The sequence below is a fragment of the Lycorma delicatula genome, chromosome 3, assembly GCF_047948215.1.
Source record: "Lycorma delicatula isolate Av1 chromosome 3, ASM4794821v1, whole genome shotgun sequence".
Lineage (NCBI taxonomy): Eukaryota > Metazoa > Arthropoda > Insecta > Hemiptera > Fulgoridae > Lycorma > Lycorma delicatula.
In genome coordinates, this window is record NC_134457.1 from 1,757,561 (window position 1) to 1,773,959 (window position 16,399).

The following is a 16,399-nucleotide window of genomic DNA, read 5'->3' on the forward strand; positions in this document are numbered from 1 at the left end:
GTAAATTACCATCGGTATTTTTGTATATTAATACAACAGATCTATTATTTATCTATAATAATATTCTGCACCAGAGAAACCCTAAGTTTAAATTATTTAGAATAACAAATCTTCTTACCTTAAATATTTACGATTTAGATTTTTAAAAAATACAGCAGGTAATCTTGAAGTCAAATCGATGAAAAAAACTTACTTAAACGAAACTTACAACATAAATATCTGTTCCTTTCTAAACTTAATTTACGCCTAAGGAAAAAAAAAATTAAAAGAGGCTTCCCTCTGAAAAGATTGCATCTAATATTCTTTTTAATTCGGTTTAAAAAATAAATGTTATACGATAAAAAAAATATCTGGAGAAAAATTAAACCGCGCAAAAAATTATTGCAAAAAGTATTTACGTTAAACCGTTATTAAATAAACTTTAAAACAAGAAAATTAATAAGAACAGTTTACAAAAAGAAAAAAGCTGACGACACAGTTGTAGGATTTTTCCGTTACGCGATTTTTTCTGACGCACAGTTTACGCACACATATACACACGCAACTTAATTGAAACTATTTATAGTTTTATTTAAATACAGTATTATTTCTTTATTTAATTCAATTACTCCAATTAAAGCGCGCGCGCATACCGTATTTCATTCGCGCAGGTGTGACCGTACTAGCGGCCACTTTAAATAAATTTTTACTCCTTAAACGTTACTCGTTTATTTAATTCCACCGCTCGCCTGTGACGTCACAACACGTTAACGACTACAGCAGTAGTCCGGCCGTAAGCGGGATGTAGAGTGTCTAAGGCTGGAAGTCGGCAGGGCAAGAACCGCACTTTGATGGGGAACAAATTTGTGGATCCGACGAGATTCAAACGGAAATAACTACGACGAAAAAGACCCGCTGCTTTGCCTTCTACAACGTTTCAAAATTATTAATATTTTTTGGAGTGAAGTGTGCAATTTAGAAAACGGTTTTACACGAAAGATGTTTCTTTTATAATCGTTCACAAATTAACTTAAAAGAATGCAACGAAAATCACCCCTTATACTACCGTCTATAACTCTTCAAAATTAAAATAATTTTTACGGGTGGGGGTAAAATTTTGAAATTTTTTTTACAAGAATCGTTTGTTTATTTATATTCACAAAATGATCGACAAAAACCTGCAACGAAAATCACCCCTTGTACTGCTTTCAATAACTCTTCAAAATTAAAAAAAAAAATCCGTTCTGGAGTTACGAGTATAAGGTGATTTATAGGCCGCACCGAAAACTATTTTTAGAGGTGGTGGTAATTTAGCAAAAACTTTTTTACAAAATTGTTTATTGATATTCACAAAATTATAAAAAAAATATATATAACTTTAATTATGCAAAATCGGGAGACGATTTCGTTTTTCCCCCTGTATCCCCCATCCGCTGACCTTCTTAATTGAAAATTTAATAGCGCCGATGTCCCTTCTATAATAATATTATAGTCAAGTTTGGTGAAAATCGGTCAAGTATTTCTGGAGATATAAGGCGATTTACACACCAACATGCATACATATATGCGCACATTTTATCGCGGAAATTTCGGTTTTGTGGAAGTTTCGATGCCATCTTTCGGTTTTCTGGTATCCTTAGGGGTCAGTTCGTCAAGACTCGGTGAGAACCGGATATGCCCGGTGTTGACCGATTATTATACTTTCGCTTCTATATAGCTATAGCTGCTATACAGACGGGAAAGAAAAAATTAATTAAAATCTAAAATTACATTTTTTGGTTGCTAAACAAAATAAAAAAATTAAAAAAGTAAAAAAAATTAAATAAGTACTATGCGGTACTTATTTACCGACTTGACCCGGGTATTTTTTACCATCTACTGCCTGTCATAAGAGAACCGCTTGGCAGACTGTTCACGGGATGCCTAAGCTGCTTGAAAGGTGGCCTTGGTAAGGGTACTCCTGAAACCTGGAAAGGATCCTGGTGAGGTCGGCAGTTATCGACCCATCAGCCTCTTGCCGGTTCTCGGCGAGTTGCTTGAAAGGCCGGTTGTGGAACGGCTCGAGGAAAGCATCGATATAAGCTGTTTTCTAAATCGAGGCCGATACGGTTTTATTAAAGGGGTTGGCACCGAGGACTGCATCTTAAATGCTCTTGCCGAGGTGGAAAGCGCCAACTGCAAATATGTTTTGGCTATTTCTATTGATATAGAGGCGGCATTTCCTTCCTTGTGTTGGCGTTCTGTCCTCTATGCTTTGGAACGCCGCAATGTATCCGAATCCCTGCAAGCCGTGGTAACAGACTATTTGTCTAACCGTACGGCTCTGTTTAAAGATGCGCACCTAGTTGTGGAAAAGTCCGTCACCGGGAAGCCATCAGGGCTCCGTTTTCGGTCCCTTGCTGTAGAACCTGGTATTCGACCGATTTTTGGGACTGACATTCCCGGAAGGAGTCACGGCCCAGGCTCTCGCCGATGACTGCCTCCTATTAGTTCGTGGTAATTCACGACCGCAGCTAGAAAACCGAGCGCAGGCGGCTTTGTCACTCGCAGAGGGCTGAATGTACATTCAAAATTTCAGGATTTCTGTGCCCGAGACGAAGTTTATGCTTACAAGGGTGCAGACAAATTATCATACAATCGTAACCCCCGTATAAGTATAAAGGCTTGTACTCAGTCGAGTTCCAGTCGATAAGTACCTACGTGTTTTGTTCGATGAGAAGTTGCTGTTTTAGCGATCACATTAGGCAAGTAGCAGCGGACGCCGTCTCTGTGATGCACAAGCTTAGGAGGATTGCTCGGAAGGATTACGGACTATCGGGCCGTTATTTGTACATAGCGTACCGATCTGTCTTCAAAGGTTTGACCTCTTACGCCGCGTCCGTTTGGGCGCGTAGGTGGAAAGAAGTCGAGCACTTATTCAAAATTTAAGGAGCGCCCAGCGCAGACCCTTAATTGTACGCACTGGTGTTTTTAAAACAACCTCCTACGAGGCTACCATTGCAACGGGAAAGGCTCTCCCAACCGATTTAGTGGTGAAAGTTCGGGCGGCCACGTGGAAATTGCGAAGAGGCAGTGAGGCTAAGGTATCTGAGATACGGTTTCGAGCCGGGCCTGTATCTGAGCGGATCGATCTCAATACACCGGTTCTAAATTTCGATTAGTTGCCCGTCTCCCGCCTGCGGAGGAGGCTTTACAGCCTCACGATAGAAACAAGAATGGCACGCCACGACTAAAGGAAGGTCCTTGTATAGATTTATACAGGATCTGGGGGGATGGTTTGCCTCTCCTTCGTTTTTAAGGGCGACGGGAGCCCGTGTGCTTTCCAACAATGTAAATTTAAACCGATATTTGTTTCGGCTCCACCTGGCAGCTGATGAACTGTGCAACTGCGGGGAGGTCCGATCGAACGAACACGTGATATTCGATCGCCCAGCTCTTGGGGAGGGCCAGAACTCAGGCCACCACGGAACTTAGAGGTCAAGGGGAAAATCGGCCACTCACAAGCGGCAAGTCAATGTGGCGAGAGCCGCATTGTCGGACCGTGTGGGAGTTCCTTGATGCGGTTGTTTTATTCAACCGACATCAGTAGTTTACCTAAGCGAAAAGACTCCTATCGCGCTGCTGTAGGAAGCTAACCGAGAGATACGGCTGGCTACCAGCCAGAATAAGGCTCCATGCGCTTTAATGGTGGACAGGTACTTGCTGACATTCAACGACCTAGGCGTGGCAGCGAATCGCTGCCTTTAACAAGATAAATCAATTACTGATAGTCATATATGTTTTAGTAGTTGACGGGGTGCGCCCTCCCACTACAGTGATGTATGACAAGTGGGCGGTGGGAAACGCAAGCGAGTGGTGTATAGTACCACGCTTATTCCGCTCACGCTTTTAGGTTAGCTCTGCGAGCTAGTTATGACACCGGTCGCTAAACTGTTTCGCGGCTCAGTAGCAGTTTGCGGCACAGACAATCGGTCTTATGCTTTAGGGTGACCGAATGAGGAGGTGGCGGGAGAAATGCTAAGCAAACCGACAAGCCGATTCGCAACGAACGAGTGTATACAACACCTGTGACACCGGGTTTATCGATGGTGGTCTGCGGATTTTTCACCGTTCTTTCTTTCTTTCTTTTCCTGTTTAGCCTCCGGTAACTACCGTTTAGATAATACTTCAGAGGATGATATGTATGAGTGTAAATGAAGTGTGTATTGTACAGTCTCAGTTCGACCACTCTGAGATGTGTGTTTAATTGAAAATCCAACCGCCAAAGAACCCCGGTATCCACGTTCTAGTATTCAAATCCGTGTAAAAATAACTGGCTTTACTAGGACTTGAACGCTGTAACTCTCGACTTCCAAATCAGCTGATTTGGGAAGACGCGTTAACCACTAGACCGACCCGGTGGGTTGCACATTAACCGTGTTCAAAATATATATCCCGTTGTATGCTACCCACCGATCACAAATTATTATTCGATCTGGTACACTACACTCTGCAATAACCTATCTCCAGAACGATTATCTAGTGCGAAATGTAATATACCCCAGCTACACGGGACAGCCCTTCAAAACCCGTTGCTTCTGAAGGACTCTGCCGAAGTTATTCTTCCTCCTTACGAATAGAGACTCGTCGATTTCTACTGTCAGACCCGGGCCACCGATTACACGAATTGATTTTTTCATTTTTCGGCGCACACTTCTTGTAATTTCTCCATTTGACAGCTGGGTTGTTATGAATACTTAATTCGTGTTCCCAGAATGCCTCGTAGAATTCAGTAGATCCACGAACAAATAGTAAAATTTTATGAAAGCTTAGTTAGAGTCCTACAACCGTGTATCGGGCCGCATTTGTATATAGGTTCGGCACCGCCTGCTCTTACACTGCTACCGTTTCTGTCATTAGAAATATTTAACGCACGTCTTGCCGCCGATTATAAAGTTTACGTTACGGTAAAATACTAAAACGGTTGAAACATACAAGCACGATTCATTTTATCTTTTCATTTTATCGAGGAAGAGATTCCGATCAATTAATTGTATTAAATTACTTTCTACATCCTCGCTTAGAGATATGCTTCAATAGTTTGTACCTGTAATTTAAAATAAGATAATTTAAGAAAGTAATAAACAATTTTTTTTAAGTTATTCTTTTTTTTAACTCACCTTTCCACGATTAACGTTTACACTACCGAATGCAAATCTTTTATAAAGTATGACACGGGATATCGCTACGTAGATGTATTTGCAAAATTTTCTAGCTCTCAAATTAAATAACAGTTATTAGAAAAGATTAATTTTGTTTTGCCTACCTTTAACCTTTATCCTCATCTTGTTCTCTAACATAGCAAACATCAGGGCAATTTGTGAAACGGTCGCACAAGTGGTACGCACGACAAAGGAGCGGACGACCGTTCACCGCCACAAATGAGGAAAACATTGTGCGTGCACGCGACACGGTTTTCTTAGACGGACGAGTAACTATCGATGAAGTGACACGTCGTCTGCAAATCAGTCACGGTTCTGCCTATGAAATCGTCCACAGCAGACTTGGGTTTCATGAAGTCTGTGCAAGACGGGCCCCAAAATAACTCGCACAGTCGCATAAACAAACGCGCTTGTACATCTGCCAAAAACATTTCGTTCGATAACGAACGATCTTCTTAGACAGAATCGTCACCGGTGACGAAACGCGGAAACATCGTTACGAGGCGGAGAGTAAACGGCAGAGTATGGAATGGAAACATCCAAATTCGCCCCGCAAAAAAAAAGTTCAAGACCCAACCCCCCGCAGTAAAACTGATGCTTACGGTTTTTTGAGTCTCACAAGACCCCAGTACTGGAACATTATGAGGAAAGGGGCACGACAATAAACAGTGCGCGTTACAGTGAGATGCTTACTGTCAAGCCGAAGCCTGCGATTCGAAGCAAACGCCGAGGACTGCTGTCGAAAGTTTTTGTGTTGTTGCACGACAATGCCCGTCCACATACTGCTGCCCGCACTGATGAAACGCTCCAGAAACTCAACTTTGAAGTACCGGCTCATCCTACGTACAGTCCTGATCTTGCCCCTTCTGATTACCACTTGTTTCGTCCTCTCAAAGAGGCATTAATTTTTTTTTGTTTTTTGAGGGCAAAAAACGTCTATGTGGTATCATTTTTTTATGAAAAAAATAAAATAAATTAAAAACTAATCTAACGGAGGTAGTAAAACTTAAAACTAATATCACGGGTAAACACAAAAGTAAATATAATTTAACAAGGTCCGAGATGGGTGCAAAACGCCCATTCTCGGATAACAAAAAGACAAAAATAAAAAAATATAAAACCGCTAACATAAAACTTAGAACTAGGTTAAAAACTAAAATAGTAAAATTAAATAAAATTTAAAATTAATATAAAATTATATAATAAAAAATTAAAACCGAGTTAAAAGCAAAAATTAAAACGGTGAAATAAAACTTAAAACTATTATATTTACAGAATTACTTACAACTAATATCACTAAAATCTTACAACATAAAAAAAAAACAAATAAAATTTGATAAATTCCGATAGGGAGTGTAAAAGACTCCCTACTCGGATAACAAAATCAGAACACAGAACCAACACATATAAGTTCTTTCATTGACAACAAATGCACAATCAACTGTATCGTTTTGTTTCCATCCATCAATGTATACCACCGCGTCTGGGTTCATCTTGGAGAGAACACACTGAAATATTTGCTGGAAGACAATAGGTAGTGTTGATTGTTTATTGTATGTCGTAAGGTCAAAAGTAAAATTTATAAGGTTTATTCCCCGCGGTGGATATGAGCAACGATACGTTGGAAAGAATGACGGTGTGTCAACATTTATATGCTGCAGTAGACGTCGGGTACGAACACCTACTGATGCAGTACAATGTGGATGGTCCTCGTACTTTCTTAAATTAGGATTTCTAAAGAACGAGTCAAAAGCCGGGTGATTTGGCTGTCCTTTGAGACGAGCAAAATAAGATAACAATAGCTGGTTTCGTCTATCCCGAAGTGATGGTTCACTACAGTCTACAAGATTTTGGGATTTCTGTGCCAAAAACTTCGTTTTGGGCACAGAAATCCCAAAATTCTACACACCCATCCAGCCCTAACCGGTCGTCAAAGCAGCCCGCTCCCGTTCCGCAAGCCGCGGCCGCAAACCACCACGAACCAACAGGAGACAGTCATCGGCGAAAGCACGAGCCGCGAACCTTTTCGAGAATGTCAGCCAAAGAAATCCGTCAAATACCAAACTACAGAGCAGAGAACCGAGAACGAAACCTTGCGGGATTCCCACGATGAGGACCTTCCACAGAGAGCAGCGCATCTCCAAACAGAGTGTGACAAATAGTTAGACAAATAGTCTCAAACTACGGCCTGCAGGACACAGTACCATTGCGGTCCTCCTACCGATAGACGATACAACTCCAATACAAAGAAGGAAATGACGCCTCAATGTCAAAAAAAATTGCAAAACACATCCACAGTCGGCGCCTTCCACTTCGGCATGTGCATTCAAGATGCAATCCTCGGTGAATCCACCTTCATGAAGCCATACTGGCTTCGACTAAAAAGACATCTCACATCGATGCATCCCCAGAGCCGCCCCACAACCAGCCCCCCGAAGCAACCCGCCGAAAACCATCAAGAAGCCGACAACCGCCGACCGAACCAGAACCCCTTCCCGGCTCCAAAAGCACCCTCACCAAAGCCACTTCCCGACAAGCGGAAAGAAGCCCAAACCAAGGTACCCAGAGAACCGCCCGCCAAGAGCTCCCCATGACAAGCAAAAGGCGACAGAAGACATCCGGGTCAAGCCAGCCAACACCCGGCCACCCCCAGCGCCATTCGCGAAAACAGACGGTCCACAATCACGGGACCCACAACCCGCACGCCAGGAACGGCGTCCCACCCTCCCCGACGCCGACCACCACACCATCTTTCCGAGCATCCGGAAACAGAGCATCCAGGAACGCCCGGTAAGTCGCCTCAGATGTCAACGTATCGTCCCGACCACCAAACTCGAGCGAAAACCGGATTGCACGTGCAATGGCTTGGGCCCATAACACGATTTCGCGAGCTGCCAGGGGTTGCGCTGCAACTCGCGCATGGGATCTCTCCGAAACACGAGTGTGATTTCCTTGATGGCTCGTAGGTCTTCACTGCGGACGCGCCGGTAGATACGTAGGACCTCAGCGCGCACGTCATCAACGATAATCCCCGTTAGGAGGCTACGCTTGGGCCTACCTACGATCTACCCTTGCACCCAGCACGCTACGTCTTCACTGCGGACGCGCCGATAGATACGTAGGACCTCAGCGCGCACGTCATCAACGATAATCCCCGTTAGGGGGCTACGCTTGGGCCTACCTACGATCTACCCTTGCGCCCAGCACGCTTAGGTCAGAGGACCACCATCTTTTTCCGGGCCGCCGTCTGCGATCAACAGACGGCCTCCCAAAAGCGAAGGTCATGACGGCTACAGGCACTCTCTAATCAGCGGACTGACTACGATGATGGGACCGTCCATTAGCCTTGGCCGCCGTAGGACCCTATCGCAGCCAGTCTTGATGGCCCAGCTGAATTTTTCAGCCATCAATTCCACCTGCTAACTGTGTTCCATGCGACATTACAACCCCTGTAAGGCAGCCGCCAAGCCCATGCAATTGCGCGCACCGTCCAGCCCTCGGCGCGGGCCAGGCGGTCGTGACCACACGCCAACATTCGTGGCGACTCACCAGGAGAACCCGGACAATCTGCCTCCAGGCGCTCCGGAAGATGAAGCAGTAGTCGGGGCCAGGGCGGGCGAGACCCCATCACGAGCGGGCAAGCCGCAGATCTTGTGACCACAGACCGAGTGCCCTCCCGAATGGCACCGAGAAAGGACCGGGCACTGACCAACGAGCCCCGGACACCCTCCACCACCCGCCGCCCGTCACAAGAGAGCCGCCCGGCAGGCAGCTCTCAAGGCGCCCCAGTCGGAGCGGCTATCCGACTTGCAGGAAGATGGCTTTGGTGACGGTGCTCCCAAAACCAGGAAACGACTCTAGTTAGGTCGACAGTCATCAGTCTCGAGATGGCCATCGGCAAGCCCCCCGAGAGGCTATCCGTGGAACGGCTCCGGGAATGCATCGATGTTAGATGTCTTTTTAGTTGAGGCCAGTATGGCTTCATGAAGGGGGATTCACTGAGGATTCCATCTTGAATGCACTTGCCGAAGTGGAAGGCGCCGACTGTGGATGTGTTTGGCAATTTTTTTTTGGCATGTTGGGGTCATTTCTTTCTTTGTATTGGAGTTCTATCCTCTGTTGGATGGAGGACCGCAACGGTCCTGTGCCCTGCAGGCCGTAGTGCGAGACTATTTGTCTAACCGTGCGGCTCTGTTTGGAGATGCGCTGCTGTCTGTGAAAGGGTCCGGGTCGTACTGGCCTATCCGTACTATACGTAAAGTAATTTAGAATAGTCAGTTGTTTGTTCGCGTACAGTAACGACCCGGACAACAGTATCACGTCTATTAGTAGACACTCGGCCTGGCGGCAACGTTCTGCCGTCTTGCCTACTACTGAATTGGCGTTCGACTGTAGCAGTCTGAGAGTTTGCCTAACCGTACCTAGATAGCATGTCACACTCTATGATGGACTGAATACCACGTCCTTCAGAGAATTTGCTTGGCACAGGCGGGGAATATTGCTAGAATTTCCAGTAGGACATCCTTAATTGTCACTTGTGACAAGAAATCCGTACCGGAACTCTCCTTCGGGAGTGCGGTTATATTTATTTTGCCGCTGGAGGGGCCGGGAGTCATTAACGCATTTTGGTGGGGCGTGGGGCTTCTCGGACCTCTTATTTGCTATAGTTTTTGTGTAACTTTACTAAATAGCTGAATAAGTGGGAAGCCACAATATACGCCTTTTGTTGTGGGTATGAAAAGATCGTTTAGGACCACTCGCACACTGTTTACTCTTGCATAATGCAAAGGCATTACAAGTAAATTTAAGAAATCTGTTTCATATTATACTCTTCCTTCAGTTATGAGAGCCTATTCCAAATGAAGAGGCGTTAACTTTTCCAATTCTACCAGAAACGTGCAGTTTAGAAGAAAATGTTGGTGATGAAGACATAGTGACTTAGAAATTAACGAAAAAGAACAGGATCCAAATTCCCAAGATGAGAGCACTGAATCTCACAAATTACTGAACCAGAACCTTAATGATCTGTTTCGTCATGTTAATTTGTTTTAAATGTAATCTCACAGTTCCTGACTTCAAAATTAGAAAGCTTTAACCTTTAATACAGTGGCACTCAAATATGTTTTCCTTTACTAAGCAGCAAGAATTTCGGCACCTGTTCTCCTTACACGATAAAAGTGTTCTCCAATGATTTAAATTCCTCACTGGATTTACTATAGCAGCGTCACAATCCTTCAGAATTCAGACTGCATATAGATCCCTCTGAAAATGTTTGAAAACCATCCTCCTTCACATTGGAAATAAGAAAACATCAATTCTCCTTTCCTCTTTAGCACAAATGAAGAAGACATATGACAGTATGAAATTTTTACTTGTGTTGATACAGATGAAAGTTATTCATGGGCGTATATGTAGAGACCTAAGGGTGATAGCAATTTTTTCTTAAGGCTGCATCTATCAGTTATACAAAGTACATTGGTTTTTTACACAAGCAGGACAATAGAAACAGAAAAACTATTACATTAAAACTAAAAAACCGGCCCAAGGGCTGAGCAGAAAAATATTATTTGTGAATTTTGTAAATCTAAAGAACGTCTACCTTCCACCATTACATATAAAACTTGCTTTGATGAAACATTTTATAAAATAATAAAAAAATAAAGGTTTTACCACAATATATGGAAGGACACTTCCATTGTAGTTCTTCTTTTTTTTAATAATTAAATGAACGTTGTGTTACCTGCAACAAAAGAAAAAAACAGTACTATATGTGACGATGATAATAAATCCTTTTTTCAACTTACTATGTTTTGGTTATGCTAGGAATTAATACATTCGTAACGTAAATATTGTACTCATATTTTTATTATGAAATACGAGGTCTGATAGTACTCATTACCATTCTTCAGCTGTAGGTTAGCTTTTTATGCAGACACTTGGGAGAAAATCACTCAAATTCAAGGACATAATATTTCTAAAGATTACCATAATCTTAAGCCGGACCTAGCAGGCATTCAGCCAAAACCTAGAGATCACTAGCAGGAAGAAAGGAATGAAGAATAAAGGAAAAGAGTAGAAGTTAGAAAAGGATGATCTAAAGAGGACTGCAAACGATTCCACTCGAAAGAATGTATCTACATCTTTTCTACACAGTGCGTATCAATTTTACTAGTAATCCATTAGATTAGGGCTTCTTCATGTAGGATATAAGTAGACAATTACTGATACGGAATACCTGTAGAATTACTGCGCAGTGCAGGTGAAGAAGCGATTGATAGATTGTACAAACTGGTGTGTAATATTTATAAAAAAGGATAGTTCCGTAAGACTTCAAAAAGACTTTGGTATCAAAGTTATGATACCAAAGAAAGCAGAGGCAGATAAATGTGAAGAATACAGAACAAATAGTTTAACTAGTCACGCATCAAAAATCTTAACTAGAATTCTATACAGAAGAATTGAGAGGAGAGTGGAGGAAGTGTTAGGAGAAGACCAATTTGGTTTCAGAAAAAGTATATGGACAAGAGAAGCAATTTTAGGCCTCAGATTAATAGTGGAAGGAAGATTAAAGTAAAACAAACCGACATACTTTGTGTTTATAGATCTAGAAAAGGCATTCGATAACGTAGACTGGAATAAAATGTTCGGCATTTTAAAAAAATTAGGGTTCAAATATAGAAATAGAAGAACAATTGCTAACATTTACAGGAACCAAACAACAACAGTAATAATTGAAGAACATAAGAAGCTGTAATAAGAAAGGGAGTCCGACAAGGATGTTTCTAATCCCCGTTACTTTTTAATCTTTACATGGAACTAGCAGTTAATGATGTAAAAGAACAATTTAGATTTGGAGTAACAGTACAAGGTGAAAAAATAAAGATGCTACGATTTGCTGATGATATAGTAATTCTAGCCGAGAGTAAAAAGGATTTCGAAGAAACAATGAACGGCATAGATGAAGTCCTACGCAAGAACTATCGCATGAAAATAAACAAGAACAAAACGAAAGTAATTAAATGTAGTATAAATAACAAAGATGGACCCCTGAATGTGAAAATAGGAGGAGAAAGGATTATGGAGGTAGAAGAATTTTGTTATTTGAGAAGTAGAATTACTAAAGATGGACGAAGCAGGAGCGATATAAAATGCCGAATAGCACAAGCTAAACGAGCCTTCAGTAAGAAATATAATTTGTTTACATCAAGAATTAATTTAAATGTGAGGAAAAGATTTTTGAAAGTCTATGTTTGGAGTGTTGCTTTATATGGAAGTGAAACTTGGACAATCGGAATATCCGAGAAGAAAAGATTAGAAGCTTTTGAAATGCGGTGCTATAGGAGAATGTTAAAAATCAGATGGTTGGATAAAGTGACAAATGAAGACCTATTGCGGCAAATAGATGAAGAAACAAGCATTTGGAAAAATATAGCTAAAAGAAGAGACAGACTTATGGGCCACATACTAAGGCATCCTGGAATAGTAGCTTTAATATTGGATGATTTGTTAGGGATGCAAGATGTAGGAGGTATACTGATATGAAAAGACTAGCACTAGATAGGGAAACTTGGAGAGCTGCATCAAACCAGTCAAATGACTGAAAACAAAGCGATTCGGGCACGATATTATACTTCCAAACAAATTACAAAAAGATAAGACTCGGAGCAAGCAAAGCAAGCAGAGGTATATGTAAGATTGTAATTTACATTAAAATAAAAAACATATTAGCATCAACATTAAATTACTAAAATTAAACATTTTGTGTTAAAAGGAAAGATCCCGACTTATTATCTATTCCATTCATATTTTGTTGAGTTCAAGTGGCAAAATTTTGCAAAGGACCTGGATATAGCTATTCTTTGTACTTCATCAATAAATTAATTACAACCAAATTTTTACCCCTGTTTCTTGGAGAACCCAAAGATCACTCTTCGGACTGTTATTTCTGCTTAATAAATATTAAAGGGATTACGTCAAAATCAAAACATACAGTGGTGTACCCTAACTTGCAATCTGCAATAAGACCAGTTCCACACTGGAAAGAATTGCCCGTACTAAAGCCTCCAAAGCATGTGACATTAGATGAAGTGAGCTCAAAGTCTGATGGAAGTAAGGAAGAAAAAAAACCGATTCTGGTGATACAATTTTTGAACAAAGCAGTTCATCCGAGCCTCATTTGATGACTCAAGAGAATCTTAACGATCTCATACGAGATTTAAAATTATCCAAAAAACAGTCTGAAATGCTTGCTTCCCAGCTAAAAGGACGGAATCTTCTTCAAAAGAATACAAAGATATGTACTTATCGTAATCGTTATTCTGAATTTAAAGACTATTTTTCTGAAGAAAATGGCTTAGTGTTTTATAATGACATTTCTTTTCTTATGGAGACACTTTGTAATGAACATAAACAAACAGAATGGCACTTGTTCACCGAATACTCTAGAGTTAGTTTAAAAGTTGTTTCTGCATAATGGCAACAAATTCCCATAGTATCTGCGGCTAACTCTGCTAGTATGAAAGAAACATATGAAAACTTTAAATTTATATTGGAAAAGCTTCAATATTCAGAGTATGAATGGAATATTTGTGGTGATTTGAAGGTAATTGCACTTATTCTTGGTTTGCAGCTCGGTTACACAAAGTACTGCTGTTTTTTTGTGTAAATGGGATAGTAGGGACAGACAAAACCATTTCCTTAGAAAAAAGTGGCCTAAACGCGAATCACTCATTCCTGAACAGAAAGATGTGAAACATGACCCATTGTGTAATCTTAAAAATTTGCATCTACCTACGTTACACATCAAACTAAGATTAATGAAGAATTTTGTCAAGGACATGGACAATACTCGTGGTTTCATGTACTTAAAACAAAGTTTCCTAAAATTAGTGATGTAAAAATTAAAGGAGGAATATTTGTGGGTCCACAAATATGACCACTAATGCATGATGAAAAGTTTGAGGAAATATTGAATCCACCAGAGAAAACAGATTGGCAAACATTCAAAAATGTTACTCAAGAGTTTTTTGGGAAATCGAAAGGAGGAAAATTACCGTGATACTGTCAATGATCTTTTAAAAATTTGGGTTATACTATGTACGTAAAGGCACACTTCCTGCACTTACACCTAGATTTCTTCCCAGAAAATCTTGGCACAGTGAGCAATGAGAATGAGGCACACTTTCATCAGATTTCAGCTATGGAAAAGATGTATCAAGGAAAATGGAATCCTAATATGCTGGCCGATTATTGTTGGACCATCAAGAGGAATGCTGCACAATCAAAATATAGCAGAAAATCATCATTTCTTACTTTCTAGATGAGTCAAATATTTGAATATTGTGTAATTAAGAATGCAAAAAGTATTAAAATGTTTGAAATTATAGATGCCTGTCTCTCAGAAACCTTGTGTAATGGGAAAAAACCGATATCAGATTTAAATTCAATAGAAAAAATAATATTAGAAATACATATTTTTCTTCCTAGGGACAAAAAAAAATTACTTTTTATTCCCCAATGTTATTACTTAAATATGAAGAGTTAGGAAATCTAAAATTTTTGACATGAGTTGAGTAAAAAGAGTAACAAAGGAGGGTAAGTGAGAGTAACTAAAAAAAAAAGAGATTCTAACATAATTTTTCATACGAATTTAGATTATAAAAGAGCTCAGTCACCACAGATTTATTTTTATTAGATAATCCGTGGAAAGAACAAATTTTTCATTGTTTTTCTTGAAGGAGATAAATTTTAAACAGTTGATAACTTTAAATATAGTAGTTCCAAACAAAACAATTTTAATGGCAAGCCAAGACAAATTTACACTGAATGGACACTTTCATCATAACACTTTCAGAAACTCTTCTGACCTTCCAAGGACATCAAGAAGTTGACAAATATAATAAATTGATTTAGCACACATAACAAAATGAATTTATGCATGTGTAAATTGTATGGCCACAGCAAATAAAAATCACCTTGCACGCCTTATCTAACATAAGTAAAATATTCAAAAATAACAAACTTAAAACAACAGAAAATTTGACTTTTCTCTCCATGTAAAGAAAAGTGTTACTAAAACACAAAATTAATGGATGTTTTTTTTTCTCTTTAAAAACACAATTATGTTCCTCTACAATGAATGACAGAATAAATATGATTTTATAAAAATTAGCAATAAAAACACTTCAGAAAGGAACTTATTCAACAATCACACAAATAAATCTTTGCAAATAAAAATTGTCATGTATACAAAGTTACATATTTTTATGGTTTCTCTTGAACCCTTAAGATGACAGTAGAAATTTCAGAAACAATTTTTTACTCATTTTATGGTGGTTTTGAAAAGTTGTAATGACAACTTTGAATCTTTTCTATTAACAGGCAGCATTTTTAAAATTATATAAATAATGTAAGCATACCTTTTTACACACCTATGCTTCAATCAGAAATGTTTTATTATGTACATCAGAATATGCAGTTAATTAAATAAATAATATTGTGAATATTACTCTAATTAAATGCATTATGTAAACAATAAAACAATAAAAATTAAAACCAAAAAGAGAAAGGCGATTGAAATAAATTTGAAATTTTGATTTAAAAAAAAAGAAGAGATAATGAAATCAAAAGTAAAGTAAAAACAGTAAACAATAATTCATGCTAACAAATGCATTCCTGAACTTGTACTAATATATTCTAAGAAATCCAACGAAAAGTTAATCTAACACTTACATTTACAGAAAATACTGCCAATTAATGGAAACGGTTCTCAAGTTTTTTTTAAATACCTAATTTCATTAATTTACTCTTTTTTATCTATTTCATTCTATTATTTAAATGTAGACAAACCTAACAATAGACTGGTTATATTATTCGGTTAACTTCACCCTTTTAGAAAACCTTGAACATTAACTAATTTTTATAACTGTTAAAAAATTCACTTAATATAGTAGAACCAATACCTTCTTCAAATGGTGTATAACAACCGATTCGGTATGTTCCATCAGCAAGTGAAGTAATATGGTTTTCTGTGAGAGACCGAGATGGATTGGTTATAGTACATGTCACTTTACGATCTTCTACTTTTCCAATTGCACCAGAATCCACCAGACACCTGTAACAGAAGAACTTAATAATGTATTATACATAAAAAATTAACTATTTTATTTCATTTGATTATATTATTTTAGACTAGAACCTAAATGTACCTCCTACAGTAA

At 39.6% G+C, this 16,399-nt stretch overlaps 1 protein-coding gene across 8 annotated transcripts in view; it reads right to left on the reverse strand.

Moving 5' to 3' along the window:
• The window catches only part of LOC142321339 (uncharacterized), a 165,359-nt gene that overhangs the window by 92,946 nt on the left and 56,014 nt on the right, over positions 1 to 16,399 (reverse strand). For 7 of the 8 annotated variants that reach the window (XR_012755602.1, XR_012755601.1, XR_012755604.1 and 4 more), the window contains one exon: positions 16,142 to 16,293. Coding sequence is in view for 4 of the 8 variants with exons in the window: in XM_075359337.1 (XP_075215452.1) it covers positions 16,142 to 16,293 (152 nt within the window). In the remaining 4 variants the exon portion in view is untranslated. Of the gene's footprint in view, positions 1 to 10,850; positions 10,921 to 16,141; positions 16,294 to 16,399 lie in introns of all 8 variants that reach the window. The other variant, XR_012755603.1, reaches the window with a different exon arrangement.